Genomic DNA, 14,662 nt, shown 5'->3' with positions numbered 1-14,662 from the left:
TACATATAACATTTGATACATTTTTAATAAACCTTGGTTTGAAACGTCTTAAATTCTTTATTTTAAAACTTTGCTTCTATTTGTGTGTTTAGCTTATTCAACAAACATTGTTAGTTAATGTACACCTTCGGGAGACTCTACTTGTCTCTCTGGTGCAGGTTGTTGTCAGAACTTTGTCACTGCACCTACTAAAGCCCGTGTGTACCGTTTCATACACCGTCTTGTGGATTTGCTATAGTGGTACTCTTTTTGTGTACGTGCTACAAGGTCTGCAGAGGAAGGTCCCATCAATCAGTCACACAGGTTTGTAGCTAGCATAAGGATTGTAGCTGTTGTATGATTTTACATTTCCCGTCCTAAATAATTCTTAATCTTGACATCCTTAGAAAATTGAGTCCATTCAAAAGTGGAGTGTGATCACATGGCACCTTCCCTTTAGGAGCAGCCGAGAAGTCTAGTGGTGTACCCTAGGTCTCCATCCCGGTGTCCGCTTTGTCCAATCTTTGCTTTACGTCTCAGCCTAGAGGATGCGGCAGTGTCCTAACACCAATGTGCAGATGTCTTGCAAATATATGTAAAAATATGAATGACATAAACCTACCAGCTTGGAGAGGCTTTAGAACTAGATGCACAATAACTTCATGAGCATTAAAGCTCTCATAACAAAACTATGTCTATTCTCATCCTCAGACACACTTACATGTTAGACCTCACTCATTAATTCTCACTGGATTCTCTCTTCTCTCTCTCTCTCTCTCTCTCTCTCTCTCTCTCTCTCTCTCTCTCTCTCTCTCTCGCTCTCTGATTAGGTCTGTAAGCCCTTGCTTCAGTCCTCTGCTTGGGTGCAGGCAGGGGTGTGAAGCAAGTTTAGGTAGAAAGGGAGACCAGCAGGTCTTTCTCAATATTATTTTGTTGGCTTTTTGCTCCGGTTGTTGATGGTAAGTTGTTGAGCTGTATGTAAAACACTAATAGTTTATGGTGCAGACATTCTCTATAAGACTGATAAATAAATGGAACACATTCATTGCTTGAAATAAGAAGGAAGGTGTATGTTTACACTGATAAATGTAATGTGAATGTGTTTGAGAAGTGACACAAAAGGTAAATACCCTGGAAATTTGTCACGTATGGCTATCCGCACTACCTCTATGCTAACCACCCCAACTATATGCTTCTTTGCTCTTTCATCATCCCAATACCCCATCAGCAACTCGAGCTGTGCCTGTTGCCCACTTATGCCACACCGCGGCTGCCCCTCTGTCCATCCTGGGGAGTCTTCTAAGAAGTGCCCATGCATGCCAACGCTTACTCGCTCTTCTAAAAAACCAGTCACAGGCAGGTTTCAGGCATGCTGACACCCACCAGGTCAATCACACACTGACTCCAGGCACTTCATACCAGGCACTAAACATGTCCTAACCAGTCCATCAAAATTCCTGCCCGCTGCCTGGTGAAGCCCGTTGTTTTCCCACAGTACTTGGAGTTGTCTGCACAGCTCACTAAAGGAACCAGTGGAAGCATGGTGCGCCGTGCAGACTCATGTACCTAATTTTATAACATTTTATATTTTTTAAATAACATTTACGCCGGTGGTGTAATTCCGGCAGTTGCTTTTCTGTTCCGTCTAAAGCTCTGTGAGTTCTCCAAGGACAGCAAATTCGATGTGCAGACGGGAGGAGCATATAACAAGGGCCTCACCTATGCCCGCTCTTCATTTCCATGTTCAGACTTTGCACCTAACTTATGTTGCATATTCCTACACTTTGGTTGTGTGGTCACTCTTCTTCAAAACTGTATGAGTAAACCAGGAAGTCCTACAGGAAAGCATACATCTCCTCTTAAAGATATAGGATGGTGCTGCTGGTTAATGCAGAGATCTTTGAGCCATCTCGAAGCCTCTAGTTCGAATTTGTACCTCTTAACAGCATTTCTTATTTACAATGCTCCAAAATCATAAAATTGAGGCAGCGTACCTATGTTATAAATGAGTAAAGCCCAAGCCAGGCCGCCCTCCCAAAGATCTGGCCTCATATCGCCCTATTTCATTGCTTAATTTTGAGCCCAAGCTCCTGGGCAAAGTTCTTGCAGGTCGCCTACGCACATGCATACAAGATATCGTTCATGCCGCAACGTTCCACCAGACATAATATTAGACGTGTCCACAACGCAACTGCCAGGGCCCCAGCGCTGGGCCGCCCAGTTGCGCTTTTGCTGGCCAACATTGACAAGGCGTTTGACTCCTTAAGCTGGACATACCTCTTCAAACTCCTCCGCGCCATGATCCTAGGTCGCCTCTTTTTAGCATACACCCAGCTGTTGTATACGGATCTCTCGGCATTAATGTGTGTTGCAGGACACCGGTCGACCTCCTTCCCCATCCATCGAGGCACACAACAGGGCTGCCCCCTATCTCCATTGCTATTTGCTCTGGCCATTGAGCCCTAGCCATGTGGATTCAACCCGACCCGCTGATATGCGGGTGTGAATGGACACAGGAATGTTCTGATAGAATTGCACTCTATGCCGAAGATTCCCTATTCTTCCTGACAGATCCGTGGTCATAGGGACCCCGTGTCCTTCAGCTACTTCGCATGTTCTGTGAAACTTCCGGGCTCTGAACCAACAACCCCTCTAAATCTATATTGTTTCCCGTACGCGGTGACCAGAGGCATCAGACCTGGGCCTCACAATTATCCCATGATTTTAAACACCAGGGAATGTTTATATCGCCGTGTTCCTGGATCTTGTGGTCACATAATATAGCTCCATTGCTCCCCGCGGTTCGTAACGAGACCACTGTATGGTCCCAGTTGCTCCTATCTCTTTATGGGCGTTCAGCCATCTTTAAGATAGTTTCCCTACCACAGTTGATATATCGACTACAGAACTTTCCGTATGAAGTCCCCGCCTCTTGGTTCACGCATTTAAACTCGATCCTGAATAGGTTTCTGTGGCACGGTGGGGCGATTCAGTTTGCACTTCACACGTGTACACAATCAACCTACTGCGGTGGCATCGGAGCAGCAGATCTATATGCATATTACTCCGCCTCTCATCTCCTTATTATAAACGAGTGGTGGTATGGGTCTTAGTCAGATTTAGCGTATGCAGTGGAGCGGCTGGCCATAACGGGCATTCCTCTACAGAAACTACCCTATAGCCGGGCTACTCTTGACACCCTTCTCCAGCTTGCAGGACGGTTGTGCAATTATGGAGACGTACAGTGAAATCCATGGGCTGGTGGGAGAAATTTACACAAACTACCCCCCTCTGGCAGGCCACGTATTTGCGCCCCATCTCTGCTCTGGTCAGCTTCCACAAATGGGATCTCATCGGAATCTCTACGCTAGGAGACATCATGCATGGCATTACACTCAAGTCATTTCAGCAGTTACAAACCGAATTCCATCTACACAAATCCCAGTTTCACCGCTATTTACACCTGTGACATGCCATAGACCCTCACATCTGTCATTTAGAGACACTTACAGAATTTCACCCTCTGGAGGGTCGGTTACTAATGGGCGACATTGGGGCACACAAGATTAAACAAATCTATCAGACGTTAACTACCCACACACGCAACCGGTTACATAAGATGAGGGCAGCTTGAGAAGCCGATTTGCTGACTCTGACGGGCGACAACTGGACAGGGGCCCTAGCCAATCCCTGATATGCTGCGGTGTCCTCGCGCTACCGCCTCATTCAGTTTAAGTACCTTCACTGGATATATTACACACAATAACGGCTGTGGAAGATGGGAGCTATTCAGTCCCCTCAATGCCTTTGTTGCATCACAGAAGAGGGCTCTTTTCTCCACACAGTATGGATTTGTGTCGTGATACAGCCATTCTGGGAGAAGGTGACGTCCTGTCTGGGCCGGGTGTTGGCTTGGACCATTCCACTCTACCCTAGACGGCTGCTTCTTCATAGCACGGACGAGATAGTAGGGAACCGTTACAAGCTGTTTTGGGGCCTAACCCTAGCTAAGAGAGACATAGCACAGAATAGGAAGGCGACATCCCCACCAAGTGTAGGGTGTTGGAAGAGGGCAATGGACAGGTGCATGGGCTCAGAAATAGTGGTCTTTTAAGCGCGGGGATGCCCTCAGAAGCACAGGAATATCTGGTCTCGCTGGGCGAAATACAGGGGCATCGACCTACCTCCTGTACCACACTCAGACTTGCATGATCCCGAGGGATGATTCACAGGCCCCATCCTGATATCATAGTAAGACAAAATGGTTTACCAACAGTCTTGTTTTTTTAGCAGCACGCATTTATGCATATTTAGATGGGTTCGGTGTCATTTGTTGCTCATTCAGCCTGGTGTTCTACAGGCCAACTTGCTATGGAATGATAAAACCGGGTACTGTATAACCCCTGCATCATTTGTAATGTATTTGCCGGGCATAGCCCACTTTGTACCTTCAAAAACGAATAAAATTTGTTGTGAAAAACAATAAATGAGCAAAGCCAAAAACTATCAGGGAAGCAAGTAAGCATAGTATGTAGTAGTAAGGGAGAGAACAAGGCATGATCATATACAAGCTGGAAAGGTGGGTCAGTAGTTGGTTCCTTATCAGTTCTGAGTGAAGCGATCCTTGCTCGAATGGAGTTTTTGCTTCTTTGATCTGTGGAAGCGATGATCTGGGCCCAGTGCATGGCTTGACAGTGCATCCTATGCTGGGTGCCTTGCTCATAGTCTACTGAGCCTTTAGTTTCAGTTCTACTTAGCTGAGAGTTTTGTGGACCATGGATGAGTGTGTTGCATTGACCTTCTGAGGTCTTGAGACTTTGATGCAAGGATGTTGGTTTGTGGGTAGACTTTCCATGTATTTGTTGTATGAGTTCGTAAATAGGATCTGGAGGTGCAGGGGGAGCCAGTAGGCAGGTTCATCTATGGGTGTACTTATTTGGTCCTTTGAGTGCCACGGCAACATGCAGAATGATCTTCATTGGGAACACTTGAGCATCCGGGAGTATAACAGCGCCACCATCTAGCTCAGAATCGACCAGTGTTCAATCAATGGCTCTTAAGTTGCCTTTTATGAAGGTGCTCTTCTAGTCTTTGTTTGTTGGATGCTAATGTTGGATAGTCTGAATTTGCTGTTGATGGTGGTTCGCAGAAATGTTGCATTTATAGCAGTTTATAGTGTGAATACGCTCATAGTAATTTCTGAACGACGATCCTGTTTTTTGTGGTTGTTGTTATTGTTGGTGAAGAACATTAATTCATACTGTGTGGTTAGCACTCAACATGCAAACTTGGATGTGAGTCTGCTTTCGAGTCTCAGTGGCCTTTTGAGAGGAGACTTTCAGATAGTTTTGTATCATCTCCATGTGCCTGAACTTGATTCCTTCAATGTCAACAGCGACTCCCAAGAGGCTCCATGTTTTGACTGAAGTTCAAGATGGAGGCCATGGGTGCTTGGGGTACTTCAAAAATCACTTATAGCCGTGTGGAGATAGAGGTTTCTGTACATGCCTCAAAACGTCTCCTCACCCATTCGCTATGGTAAATCAGATTTTATCAAAGCGAGCTTTGTTTATGTCCTACTGGCCTGTTCTGATGGGAGAACTCGAGCTAACAAAGAACGGATGTTCTGTTCATTCAGGATGTGACCGAGCAATAAAGATGCCTTTAAATCTTGTTTTTATCTTGTCACATTTGCTGTGCTTTCAAAGACAGAGGTTAAATGTCACCTTATGTCTTCCTAAATACTGCTGCTTAGTTTACCCTGGAGATTGGTGTTTGCTTTTCTTTCTCTGACTGCAAAGTTAGAAGATTTGTTAAGGGAACTGTCTGACAATCGTGCTGGAGTACAGGGAGTATGTTTTCCTAACACAACACTTAAGCAGCTTGTAAAAGAACAGTGCAAATATTTCAAAATATACCAGAAGTTAGGAAAGCACATTTGTTTTGTAATTCTGAATTGTGATGAAAATCAAGATTTAAATAAAATCAAACCAATCAGAACACTTTACTTGATAATGCGCAAATTATAGATATTTGATTAGGCCCAGATTCAACACATTATCATTTGTACGCTATGTAATTTCATCAATAAAACTACATGTCAGTGGGAAAGTTTGTGGCCAATTCAATGGAAAAATGTAGTCTATCAAATCAAACAAAAGAGTTGTTAATACAGCAGGCGTGCTGAACTCACATATTTGAAGGTGCTCCCATACGTGATATTGAAGAAAACGAATACTCTGTGAAATAATATATTTTCCTCGGATCCCACAATTTCAGACCAGCTTATGAATAAAGTACATTACCTTTGGGTCTTGTAGAAAATAAAAGTCTGGTAACTTTTTCATAGTTTTTACGGTCTCGCCTGAGCGCTAGCGCATGCGCTAGCTCAGGCGAGACCTTTAGTAAGCGGGTTTTCAAAGTGCTGCTTGGTGGCCTAGGGCTTGCGTTCCCGCAAGCGTGCACGCGTGCAGCCGCCCGATCTGCACGCACGCGCACCACTCGCGTCCACTTTTTGCTCGCGCTTGTTTTATTAGCGTCAGTCTTGGATTTGTATTAAACAAAATGCATTTGCTTGGAATTTTTGGTAGAAATTACTCAATTAAAATTACGGTTTTAAAAGTACGAGCACATAAAGTGCGGTTGACAACATAGTGCGTGAGTGTTGCCGCGACATATGTCTGTTTCGCAACTATGGCTAATAATCCTCAAATGTCAATCAAAAATCCTGTGCGATTGTTGAACAATTGAATCTCACTTCAAGTATCAAAGACTGGGGTAAAAGCCATCCGCCATTCAGCGTCAATGTTTCCATCTGACAGCTGTTTAAAAACCAGTTAATAAAATCTGTTTAACATTTTATTCAAAGACCTGCAGGCGGGACCCTTTCAGTACTCTGCTGTGGAACTCATGAGGTCAGTGATTATTAAAATACCCGTGGGAATTAAAGTATTAAATCATTTTTACAAACATTGCTAAAAAACTTTTCAAATCAAAAGTTGATTAATTAAGAGCTTGGAAGCACACAAAAAAACAGCAACAGTAACATCAAAATGAGTACATCCCGGCAATTTAGCAATTAAGCCGTGTGAACAGAAAGAAAAAGCCACCTGATTTTGATCGTCCAGTGAGCGCGCCTCCTTACTTTAACCTCTGATTGCCAGCGTTGCCAGGCCTGTAAAAAAATAACAAGGACTACGTCCATTCGAAAGAATGTCCAAACCAGTATGCTGGCTGACAAAAAAAGCCCAAAACAAGCTCCGCCCCATGCAAGAAAAAATGGTATAAAGAGTAACAGTGCTAAAGAAAGGACTGATGATTTTGCCTCTCCCTGTGAGACTAAATAAGGGTTGTCATGGGCGCCATTTTGCGGGATACAATTTACAAGCAGTGAATTTAAGACTATTCCAGGTAGCGCCCTTTGCTCGAAAATGTGCATTTTAATTAGGGCTACAAATGGCTCCATGTTAACAAGGACGCACTGCCCCAGTCCTTTCTTTTCAAAGTTATTGTTTTCAGGCGTCTTGATTCATTTGGATCAACTGAAGTGAATTAGGACCTCAACAAGCATTGGCAGAGCCAATGAGTTTCGCCTATGCGACCTCTATTGGCTTTGTCGGTTTTTAGGTCTCACCTGCGCAGCGTGCATGCGCTGCTTAGGAGGAGGCCTCTTGTAATCCATTCGGTTTTTAGCCCAAAAACCTGCACGCATTGCATTGCTTTCAATGGCAACACGTGCACGTTTGGCGATTCCCTTGCGGGGGCGAGCTTTGAAACCATCTATTTGTAATTAATTTTCAAACAGATGGTGCCCTTGCTCTCTCCCGCAAGGGAAACGCTGTGTGTGCTCTGGGCCGCACTCCCCCAACCCTCCCACTCGGTTTATTGCCTCCTGTCACACGCCTGTCCTCATCTTAACCTGACTTCCTTCTCCCACGCTTTACTTCCGCCTTCTTTCCGTCTCTCTTGCTATATCCCTTAGCTGCCGCAGCTGCTTAGTGACCACTTCCCTGAGAAAAGTTCCTTATATTTTGAAGAGGTTTGGATGCTCCGGGGAGCAGTTAGCGTACTATTTGTCTTTGGCAGTGTGGGAATTTTCACGAGCAGGCAGATAAAAAGCTTGTCTTTCTCCGAGCTGCCTGTGAACTGGAGTTTCAGCTTCATGGACCCTTTGGGTTTTACGACACTTCATGCGCGCTGGTTTAATTGTTTTATAGAACGATGGCAGGTATATCTCGTGTCATCAGTCAGGTAGGTACGCCAGCCAAAGAGTGGCTCCTGTAGGGTGACCGTGCATATTGACAGCTTGAATACGCACGCCATGACCCTTTGGCCTGGAATACTCACGTGCCTGCTAACACTTCAGTCAGGCAGGACGTTGCTCGAGCGGTGACAGCGCCTCCTTGCATCTCATTCGAAGAGGCACTGGCATCTCGCTCTCATACGAATTGTATTGTATTGTAAATGCATTTATAAGTACTCCTCGGCAGTGACCCTAAGTTCATAAAGGAAATAAGATGAAGAACTGTCCGGGTCGCTCTGTCTGTAGGCATAAAATAAGATAAGGGCTACGATGGACAGGTTCTTGCAGAGGAACTAGGTGGCTCACTGGGAATTAAGTTATTGGATTGTCCTTTTTTTTGAAAAACAAAAAAAGGATTTTAAGAATTTCAAAATTACGCTAAGTTTACGTTGGTTCCAAACATTTTATGAGATTTTTTCAAATCCAGTACGCCACAGGAAGTTATGTAATTGTTGAATCTTATTTACAATACTAACATTATAAAAAGCCCGATTTAATTTCATTTTTAATTTTGTTACTCCGGCTCTATTATTACAAAAAAAACAGAATTTCTTGTCTTTTGTTTGGTTGCTCGCGCCCTTATTATGAAACCAGTCCATACTAAGATTGCCGCTACTTTCGCTGAAGTTTGTTAAAGGGAATACGACCTCTCACCCCTTTCCAACTAGGCTGTCCCTACAAGGCCTTAAGTTTCCTGTTCGAAAATGTCTGCTCGTTTTACGTGTCTTCTAAAAACGGCGTCTCCATGTTTAAAGTCCTCTTTCTATACCCATGCATGTACTCAGGGACAGCTGGAAGAGGATGTACCCAATTAAGTTCTACGGACGCGCAGCGTAATTACGTTTATATGTAATCGGAACCGACTGCTATGAGAGAGAGCAACTTAATGTTTTGTTTTTTTTAAATGTTTTTTGTTTAGTGAGTTTAGTCTTGTGTTCTCAGAAGAATCCTTTAAGTGTATTATGCCAGTTTACGGTGGAATCAGAGAAGGTTGATGTAGAAATGGGTTGATGCTCTCTTTATCAGATACGCTAAGATGAAGCGCCTCCTAGGATGGGAGTTGGTGTTAACCTCAAAAATACACGAGGCAATGTCTCCCTACAGGTAACAGTTTACCAGCAACTAAATCAGCATAATCTATTAAATAAGCCTTAAGCAAGTTTGAATCCAGGAAGTTTAGACAGCATATAGGTTTATTAAATATAAAAAAATACAGAAGGCAAAAACAATAGTAACAAGCATTGGCATAGCCAATAGGTCTCACCCATGGGACCTTATAAGTGCTTAGCCATGCAACAGCTGATGTTGTTGCACCAAGGAGATTGTGCTGCATAACTAAATACTTATAAGGTCCCAAACGCTAGACCTATTGGCTATGCCAATGCTTGTTTAGGCTTTCTGTAGGTTACTTTGTTAGGTTTTTGGATGGTGCCATTACACTCTCGAAGGTCTTCGATGCCTGCACGTGACCAGAATGATACATGTTGGAAGCACTGATTGTTAACCTGTCCTCCTGTGCGTTGTACCCCTAGATCAGGACACTTTGTTATGGCTGTCAGATGGTTGGAGGTGTCCTGGTGCAGACAACTGGCAGGAGGCAGGAGTATGGCAACAGCTTCCTGGCCGTGTCCGCTCAACTGAGCCAATGCCGCGTCGTACTCCGTCTCTTCGATGACCTGTCGATGTTCGCTTATTCCAAACAGTATGGCCTGGGAAAAATGGTAAGAAGTCACGTTGACCTATTCAAATCACTCTGTTATTCGATTGTTTTTAATTCCATCGGTTTATTGAAGTACTTTAAGGTGTCTTTCTTAGATTTTGTTTATTCCTGTCTGTTTCTAGTCACTCAAAAAAGCCACTCGAATACACGACCACTGGATTGTGGAAAATCAGTAATGCACGTCACCCACCCAGCAACAGCTACCTACCCTAAAATAATTGGATTATTGTCCTCCTTGGGAGTGGGTTTGTCCGGTTTTTGTCAGCAGGTGTCCATTTTTCTTGGATGTCATCCAGCTGCTACGGTGCCCACGACAGGTTTTGCTCCATCCGCACCATATGTGCTGCTTTTGCTTGGCCCAGAGTCCTTCCATACATCACTGCTTCCCTTTTACCTAGAATGGAAACTCCAATCTGCAGGCGAGGAGCAATGCTACCAAAGCAAACCGAGAGGAGCTCGGCATGACCCCCGGGAACACGGACTCCGGTTCCCTCCCGTTATCCCCAAAGCAGCATCCAGCAGATCAGTTGAAAGTTCGCTTTCCTCACCCCTCGAAATAGCGTCCGCGCCTCTCCACCCATCTGACATTCGCCGCCCTCACCCCTTGAAACAGCATCTGCGCCTCTCCACCCATCTGACATTCACCTTCCTCACCCCTTAAGATAGCTTCTGCGCCTCTCCACCCATCTGACATTCACCATCCTCACCCCTTGAAACAGCATCTGCGCCTCTCCACCCATCTGACATTCACCATCCTCACCCCTTAAGACAGCATCTGCGCCTCTCCACCCATCTGACATTCGCCTCCCTCACCCCTTAAGACAGCATCTGCGCCTCTCCACCCATCTGACATTCACCTTCCTCACCCCTTAAGATAGCTTCTGCGCCTCTCCACCCATCTGACATTCACCATCCTCACCTCTTGAAACAGCATCTGCGCCTCTCCACCCATCTGACATTCACCATCCTCACCCCTTGAAACAGCATCTGCGCCTCTCCACCCATCTGACATTCACCTTCCTCACCTCTTGAAACAGCATCTGCGCCTCTCCACCCATCTGACATTCACCTTCCTCACCCCTTGAGACAGCATCTGCGCCTCTCCACCCATCTGACATTCACCATCCTCACCCCTTGAAACAGCATCTGCGCCTCTCCACCCATCTGACATTCACCATCCTCACCCCTTAAGACAGCATCTGCGCCTCTCCACCCATCTGACATTCGCCTCCCTCACCCCTTAAGACAGCATCTGCGCCTCTCCACCCATCTGACATTCACCTTCCTCACCCCTTAAGATAGCTTCTGCGCCTCTCCACCCATCTGACATTCACCATCCTCACCTCTTGAAACAGCATCTGCGCCTCTCCACCCATCTGACATTCACCATCCTCACCTCTTGAAACAGCATCTGCGCCTCTCCACCCATCAGACATTCACCATCCTCACCCCTTGAAACAGCATCTGCGCCTCTCCACCCATCTGACATTCACCTTCCTCACCCCTTGAGACAGCATCTGCGCCTCTCCACCCATCTGACATTCACCATCCTCACCCCTTGAAACAGCATCTGCGCCTCTCCACCCATCTGACATGCACCATCCTCACCCCTTGAAACAGCATCTGCGCCTCTCCACCCATCTGACATTCACCTTCCTCACCCCTTGAAACAGCATCTGCGCCTCTCCACCCATCTGACATTCACCATCCTCACCCCTTGAAACAGCATCTGCGCCTCTCCACTCATCTGACATTCACCATCCTCACCCCTTAAGACAGCATCTGCGCCTCTCCACCCATCTGACATTCACCTCCCTCACCCCTTAAGACAGCATCTGCGCCTCTCCACCCATCTGACATTCACCTTCCTCACCCCTCGAAACAGCATCTGCGCCTCTCCACCCATCTGACATTCACCTTCCTCACCCCTTGAGACAGCATCTGTGCCTCTCCATCCATCTGACATTCACCTTCCTCACCCCTCGAAACAGCATCTGCGCCTCTCCACCCATCTGACATTCACCTTCCTCACCCCTTGAGACAGCATCTGCGCCTCTCCACCCATCTGACATTCACCTTCCTCACCCCTCGAAACAGCATCTGCTTCTCTCCACCCATCTGACATTCACCATCCTCACCCCTCCAAACAGCATCTGCGCCTCTCCACCCATCTGACATTCACCTTCCTCACCCCTTAGGATAGCTTCTGCACCTCTCCACACATCTGACATTCGCCTCCCTCACCGTTTGAGACAGCGTCTGCGCCTCTCCACCCATCTAACATTCACCCTCGTCACTCCTTGAAACAGCGTCTTCACCTCTCCACCCATCCGACATTCGCCTTCCTCACTACTTGAAACAGTGTCAGCGGCTCTCCACCCATCTGACATTTGCCTCCCTCACCCCTCGAAATAGCGTCCGCGCCTCTCCACCCACCTGACATTCGCCTTCCTCACCCCTTGAGACAGCATCTGTGCCTCTCCACCCATCTGACATACGCCTTCCTCACCCCTCGAAAAGGCACCTGTACCTCTCCACCGATCTGAAAACCTATTGAACTTCCCAGCTTCTTTCGTCATCAGTGGCCTTTCTGAAGTTCCACCAGATAAGCGAAATATCCTCCCGAGAAATAAGTAGATGTGAGTGAGGAGTTTTCTCTTAAAGTAAATAACTAAGTAGCCCCTTCCATGACACCATGTGTACCACTTTGTAATATGCTTTGTAGTCGCAGCCTCCACATTTGTCCGTTTACTTGTAGGAGACAGACACGCATTTTTGGCCATTTGTAAGTGGCCTCCTTCAAACTCTGAATATTTAGCAGACCACCCTTAAAATTGATAAACTCAGGGGATTTTGAACAATAGGGACACACTTGGCGTTAGTCCAGTATTAAAGAAGGAAACCGTGGGGCCGGTCACTACCCTGATTTCCAATACTCCCAGACACTGTGGCCCCCTTGTGTGAGCCCACCGACCCACGTTGAGTCTGACCATATCCTTATCAACCTCAGCATCCGCAAATTTATTTGGTATCAAACACCAGCCCTCAACTCAAAAGACTGCCTCCACTTGGGACAGGACTCTGAGTAACTTGTGTACCAATGTCCTCTTCGAGGCATATTCGGCCATTGAGCTGGTGGCTGTCTAAAACCATGTGACACCAAATCGACCAAAACTTTCAACAACAAATGGTAAAGTGACAACCACCTTTCAATAAAACATTGTGGTATTGGTTTGGAAAGACAGCTGAAAAAGTGAACGACCGCCGGATAGGGAGGAGGCGTAATTCACTGCCACAGCTATAGGCAACAAACCGTGTTCCACACACGCATCTCCAATGGTCAGAACATCTTAGGTATTTAGTTTGAATGTGTGGATCATCCATGGACTTCAGTCTTTCCAAATTGATCTTTAATGAAAGAATTGATAAAGGATGGGAGCGGATCAGGGCTTTGTAGTAACCCCCCACTTCCACGCTTAAGTTGCCATAACATAACGTTTATTTGTAAAGCGCACGTTCCCCCGTAGGCATCTTGGCGCTGAATGACAGATGTTAAATGTTACCCAACTCAGTGGTACTCATTTTATTGAACGCAGATGGATGAGAGGCTGAGTGCACCCAACGGGATTTGAACCTGTGACAATGAGGTTGAACACAGGCCCCTGCAGTGGGCGCATTAATCCACTGAGCCACCAGACCCAACAATAGGATTCCAATTTTCCTGATTAAATCAAAGGAATTGATCCTCTCTAATGAGCAAGGTTCATCTTGTGCCTTCTCAAAGGCGTTCAAGGGATTGATTTCAGCCAGACTGCTGCTGCTTTCGGTGTCGAGGGAATGGTGATGATACCTCCCATGTCCCCCCAGCTTGTAGTACACCTGACGAAGGTGGACGGGTATCCGAAATCCAAATGTTTTCCACGACACTCCACGAAGCTGCGAACAATACAAAAAGTGAATTTCCTAAAAAGTAGCCAGTTGAACCACAAGTAAAGAATTAATGTCACCAACTCTAAACAATACGGTTTGTACCTCAAACACACACTTCACAGTTAAAGCCTCTGCTTGCGTTTGGCTCCTTATGTCTTCCCAGTGTGATCTGTGAGTTGCTGTTGGTTCTTCTGCCCGGACTGTTGAGGCACAGATGTAACTTTAATGTCTCAATTCCCCTCTTTTTCTCCCACGACAGGAGCGGGATTCCGTGGTGCGGTGGCTCTCTGTCCTCTCCAATGTGGTGGATCAGCTCTACTACCCGTGCGAGCACATGGCCTGGGCCGCAGACGCCAACGTGATCCGCACAAAGTCTGACAACTGGTGGACGTTCAGCACAGGGTTCTGGGGTATCTCCCTGCTCCTGGGGGTTCTGAGGTGAGCCTTGATTAGTCCATTCCACCATTGGGTGGGGTATTCTGTGAGGCGGTGGTAGCCGAGGCTCTGGAGGGGTGAGTTTTAGGAAAGCCGCAATGTTTAGTCCAGGAAGATGAAAGTAGATAGATGGGGTGGTGTACAGGAGAGCAGTTGGGTACAGAGAAGGTAAGAATGTATTCCTACTCTTACACACCCCAGACAGGGATGTGTAAGAGTAGGAAAGGAAAGTAGAGGTCAGAGAGAAAGCTAATGTGCTATAGACTGCATTAGGAGAGGATTAGAACACAAAGTAA

The 14,662-nt window shown here is 46.1% G+C and overlaps 1 protein-coding gene across 4 annotated transcripts in view; it reads left to right on the top strand.

Moving 5' to 3' along the window:
- The window catches only part of PEX11G (peroxisomal biogenesis factor 11 gamma), a 507,211-nt gene that overhangs the window by 476,638 nt on the left and 15,911 nt on the right, over positions 1-14,662 (top strand). For all 4 annotated transcript variants that reach the window (XM_085637659.1, XM_085637660.1, XM_085637657.1 and 1 more), the window contains 2 exons: positions 9,814-10,002; positions 14,191-14,369. In XM_085637659.1, the coding sequence (XP_085493785.1) occupies positions 9,841-10,002; positions 14,191-14,369 (341 nt within the window). In that variant the 5' untranslated portion in view covers positions 9,814-9,840. The remainder of the gene's footprint in view (positions 1-9,813; positions 10,003-14,190; positions 14,370-14,662) is intronic.

The sequence above is a fragment of the Triturus cristatus genome, chromosome 12 (genome assembly GCF_964204655.1).
Source record: "Triturus cristatus chromosome 12, aTriCri1.1, whole genome shotgun sequence".
Taxonomy (NCBI): Eukaryota; Metazoa; Chordata; class Amphibia; order Caudata; family Salamandridae; genus Triturus; species Triturus cristatus.
This window is presented reverse-complemented; position numbering and strand designations above follow the sequence as displayed.